Source organism: Trypanosoma cruzi, genomic scaffold, assembly GCF_000209065.1.
Source record: "Trypanosoma cruzi strain CL Brener 1047053516405 genomic scaffold, whole genome shotgun sequence".
Classification (NCBI taxonomy): domain Eukaryota; phylum Euglenozoa; class Kinetoplastea; order Trypanosomatida; family Trypanosomatidae; genus Trypanosoma; species Trypanosoma cruzi.
The window spans coordinates 4194-9120 of NW_001849532.1; the positions used below are offsets into that span (position 1 = coordinate 4194).

Genomic DNA, 4927 nt, shown 5'->3' on the forward strand with positions numbered 1-4927 from the left:
AGTCTGCCACTTCGTAAGTAATAATATTCGGATTCTAACCGAGGACAAAGGACCATGCTAGTGGTCCACGGAATTCTATATATTGAATGAAAAGAAAACATTGAAGCAATTAACTAAAGAACCTTTTTTCCTAACTTGTTTGGTTTCCATAGATTATTTCAGGATCCGGCCAGCTGCCCAGAAGATTATTCGCTCGTGATAATGGTGCAAGTGAAGGCCATACCGGGGAAAGTGACGTACATGCCAAAGACTCCTCCAGCGTGTCGTCTGTCGAGAGCAAACCCACAGGACAAATATTATTGACAGTGCAACCAACGGGACAAAGTCCACCAACTACAGCAGGTGACACATAGAATTCAACGCAAACAAATGAAAAGACGACAACCTCAGGAATTGGAACGGACACTGAAGCACCTAAACCGTATTCAAAGAATGATGTGGCAGAGCAATACGATGAAGAAAGAGACCCATCAGATTTGATAAGGAGTGCAAATACAGGCCATCCGACAGATACAGCATCATCACCCATCTCTACAAGTGGCAATGGTGATTTCCAGGGAATGGCGAATGAGAATGGTGACTATCCTGAAAGGCACAATCCCAAAGGAACCCACGACGACCCCGCAGATGATAATGTCAACGTCGGTACTAAAGCCAATGAACCAGCACCAGAAACAGTGAAAACGGTCACCGCTCAACCAAACGATACGGTGACGCCTGGCGACAGTGACGGCGGCACCGCGGTTTCCCACACCACCTCCCTCTTTTGCTTCTTCTTCTTGTTGCGTGTGCGGCTGCTGCTGCGGTGGTGGCCGCGTGAGAGTGAGGGAGAGAGAGCCGTGCACCGCCCGCACACACACTCATCTTTCACCCACTCTCTGTGTGTGTCCCCTTGCATGGACTCTCGCCCTCACCTCATCCCACGAAGCACACACATAATGTGCCCATTGTATATAGTGCATGCACACCCATGCAGGCCCGTTGGTGCTCTCTTTTGCACGACACGCACCGCTGCCGTCTTGCCTGGCTGCATGGGCGGAGCACCGTAACTGTTTCTGTTTTGTTTTTATTGCATTGAGTGGGCGACCTCTCTCTCTCTCCCTGTGTGTGTGTTTTGCTTTACGGGAGCAATGAGAGTGTGTGCGCTGGTCGTCCCACGCTTCGGCTTTTTGTTTTGTTTTTCATTGTTTTGTGGTTGAGAGCACCCATTCCGCGGGCTACGTGTGTGTGTTTGTGTGTGATGATATGAGTAATTTTTGCGTGTGTTCTATCTGCCTCTCTCTGCCGTTGCTTTCTTCTGACTCTCTTGTGGCGCACAGCTGCTCTGCAATTATAGGCGCTGCCAAACACACAAGCACATGCACACACATGCCGTGTTTAAAACGCTGAGAATGCACGCACGCACAGGATTGTGGCTGCGGAGGCCCTCGCGAGGGGCGAAGAAGCCTGCGTTTTGTTTTTTTGACATGTTGCTCGGTGTGTGCTGACGCGTGACGAATAACAACACGCCCCAATAAGCAGAAAAGAAGTAAAACAAAATGGCGCTGAGCGGCACACCGGTAAGCCAAAAATACGCAATCACCAATAAAAAAGCCGGCGATCACCCAGCAGGCACATCAAGCCTCCTAAAACCAACCTGGAATAGACAAAAAAAAGGGGGGGGAGGGCAATCATAGAAAACAAAGATCCGCCCCCCCCCAAACAGGAAAAGCATTAAAAAAAACGCGATCCTGTTTTTTGTCCTTACTGCCGGGGTTGGCCGCCGCAAGGAATAAAAAAGAGTAGGGCGGTGGCCCCGGACGAGAGATACATGACGACGTGTCGAATTATCCAAGTTGCAGCGGCCGCCCCGAACGAGAGATACATGACAACGAATCGATGTATCCACGCTGCGGCGACGGCCCCGTACGAGAGATATATGACGACGAATCGAGGTATCCACGCTGCGGCGGCGCACCCTAAACATGTCGCTTTCGTTTTCCAGGGGACAACGCAAATGTGCTCGATTGTTCGAAGATCGAAATTAACACCTTACGTGAAAATGGGTCGCGCGACCACATTTTTTTTAGCTCAGTGGCAAACAAGCTCACAATGTCATCCGGGGCGCGGGTTCGAGCCCCGAAGAAGCCTAAGTTTTTTTCCTTTTTTTTTTTGGAATTCTTGTTTCTTATTGCTTTTTAGACTTCTGGTTTGCAGGACGGTGTGCGAGTTCTGCAATCGCACTGATTCCATCAGTTTCGTGGTGTGTGCGGCTGCGGCTGCGGTGGTGGCCGCGTGAGAGTGAGTGAGAGAGCGCCATGCACCGCCCGCACACACACTCGTCCTTCACCCACTCTCTGTGTGTGTCCCCTTGCATGGACTCTCGCCCTCACCTCATCCCACGAAGCACACACATAATGTGCCCATTGTATATAGTGCATGCACACCCATGCAGGCCCGTTGGTGCTCTCTTTTGCACGACACGCACCGCTGCCGTCCTGCCTGGCTGCATGGGCGGAGCACCGTAACTGTTTCTGTTTTGTTTTTATTGCATTGAGTGGGCGACCTCTCTCTCTCTCCCTGTGTGTGTGTTTTGCTTTACGGGAGCAATGAGAGTGTGTGCGCTGGTCGTCCCACGCTTCGGCTTTTTGTTTTGTTTTTCATTGTTTTGTGGTTGAGAGCACCCATTCCGCGGGCTACGTGTGTGTGTTTGTGTGTGATGATATGAGTAATTTTTGCGTGTGTTCTATCTGCCTCTCTCTGCCGTTGCTTTCTTCTGACTCTCTTGTGGCGCACAGCTGCTCTGCAATTATAGGCGCTGCCAAACACACAAGCACATGCACACACATGCCGTGTTTAAAACGCTGAGAATGCACGCACGCACAGGATTGTGGCTGCGGAGGCCCTCGCGAGGGGCGAAGAAGCCTGCGTTTTGTTTTTTTGACATGTTGCTCGGTGTGTGCTGACGCGTGACGAATAACAACACGCCCCAATAAGCAGAAAAGAAGTAAAACAAAATGGCGCTGAGCGGCACACCGGTAAGCCAAAAATACGCAATCACCAATAAAAAAGCCGGCGATCACCCAGCAGGCACATCAAGCCTCCTAAAACCAACCTGGAATAGACAAAAAAAAGGGGGGGAGGGCAATCATAGAAAACAAAGATCCGCCCCCCCCAAACAGGAAAAGCATTAAAAAAAACGCGATCCTGTTTTTTGTCCTTACTGCCGGGGTTGGCCGCCGCAAGGAATAAAAAAGAGTAGGGCGGTGGCCCCGGACGAGAGATACATGACGACGTGTCGAATTATCCAAGTTGCGGCGGCTGCCCCGGACGAGAGATACATGACGACGTGTCGAATTATCCAAGTTGCGGCGGTCCGCCCCGAACGAGAGATACATGACAACGAATCGATGTATCCACGCTGCGGCGACGGCCCCGTACGAGAGATATATGACGACGAATCGAGGTATCCACGCTGCGGCGGCGCACCCTAAACATGTCGCTTTCGTTTTCCAGGGGACAACGCAAATGTGCTCGATTGTTCGAAGATCGAAATTAACACCTTACGTGAAAATGGGTCGCGCGACCACATTTTTTTTAGCTCAGTGGCAAACAAGCTCACAATGTCATCCGGGGCGCGGGTTCGAGCCCCGAAGAAGCCTAAGTTTTTTTCCTTTTTTTTTTTTTGGAATTCTTGTTTCTTATTGCTTTTTAAACTTCTGGTTTGCAGGACGGTGTGCGAGTTCTGCAATCGCACTGATTCCATCAGTTTCGTGGTGTGTGCGGCTGCGGCTGCGGTGGTGGCCGCGTGAGAGTGAGTGAGAGAGCGCCATGCACCGCCCGCACACACACTCGTCCTTCACCCACTCTCTGTGTGTGTCCCCTTGCATGGACTCTCGCCCTCACCTCATCCCACGAAGCACACACATAATGTGCCCATTGTATATAGTGCATGCACACCCATGCAGGCCCGTTGGTGCTCTCTTTTGCACGACACGCACCGCTGCCGTCCTGCCTGGCTGCATGGGCGGAGCACCGTAACTGTTTCTGTTTTGTTTTTATTGCATTGAGTGGGCGACCTCTCTCTCTCTCCCTGTGTGTGTGTTTTGCTTTACGGGAGCAATGAGAGTGTGTGCGCTGGTCGTCCCACGCTTCGGCTTTTTGTTTTGTTTTTCATTGTTTTGTGGTTGAGAGCACCCATTCCGCGGGCTACGTGTGTGTGTTTGTGTGTGATGATATGAGTAATTTTTGCGTGTGTTCTATCTGCCTCTCTCTGCCGTTGCTTTCTTCTGACTCTCTTGTGGCGCACAGCTGCTCTGCAATTATAGGCGCTGCCAAACACACAAGCACATGCACACACATGCCGTGTTTAAAACGCTGAGAATGCACGCACGCACAGGATTGTGGCTGCGGAGGCCCTCGCGAGGGGCGAAGAAGCCTGCGTTTTGTTTTTTTGACATGTTGCTCGGTGTGTGCTGACGCGTGACGAATAACAACACGCCCCAATAAGCAGAAAAGAAGTAAAACAAAATGGCGCTGAGCGGCACACCGGTAAGCCAAAAATACGCAATCACCAATAAAAAAGCCGGCGATCACCCAGCAGGCACATCAAGCCTCCTAAAACCAACCTGGAATAGACAAAAAAAAGGGGGGGGAGGGCAATCATAGAAAACAAAGATCCGCCCCCCCCAAACAGGAAAAGCATTAAAAAAAACGCGATCCTGTTTTTTGTCCTTACTGCCGGGGTTGGCCGCCGCAAGGAATAAAAAAGAGTAGGGCGGTGGCCCCGGACGAGAGATACATGACGACGTGTCGAATTATCCAAGTTGCAGCGGCTGCCCCGAACGAGAGATACATGACAACGAATCGATGTATCCACGCTGCGGCGACGGCCCCGTACGAGAGATATATGACGACGAATCGAGGTATCCACGCTGCGGCGGCGCAC

General features: G+C 51.2%; 2 protein-coding genes and 1 pseudogene across 2 annotated transcripts, besides 3 other annotated features; all 3 read left to right on the top strand.

Moving 5' to 3' along the window:
• Window positions 1–190: part of a mobile genetic element that runs on past the window's edge.
• Window positions 1–190: part of a mobile genetic element that runs on past the window's edge.
• Window positions 1–4927: part of a sequence feature (areas not merged during assembly with more than two copies in the genome that could not be assigned to a particular haplotype) that runs on past the window's edge.
• Window positions 212–820, top strand: Tc00.1047053509697.15 (annotated as a pseudogene).
• Window positions 1811–2278, top strand: Tc00.1047053509697.29 (uncharacterized protein; the record flags this gene model as incomplete). The annotated part of the gene is made up of 1 exon (XM_800733.1): window positions 1811–2278. The coding sequence occupies one exon, from the start codon at window positions 1811–1813 to the stop codon at window positions 2276–2278; it is 468 nt and encodes a 155-aa protein (XP_805826.1).
• Tc00.1047053509697.39 (uncharacterized protein) lies at window positions 3376–3801 on the top strand (the record flags this gene model as incomplete). The annotated part of the gene is made up of 1 exon (XM_800734.1): window positions 3376–3801. One exon carries the CDS (start codon window positions 3376–3378, stop codon window positions 3799–3801), a length of 426 nt encoding a protein of 141 aa, XP_805827.1.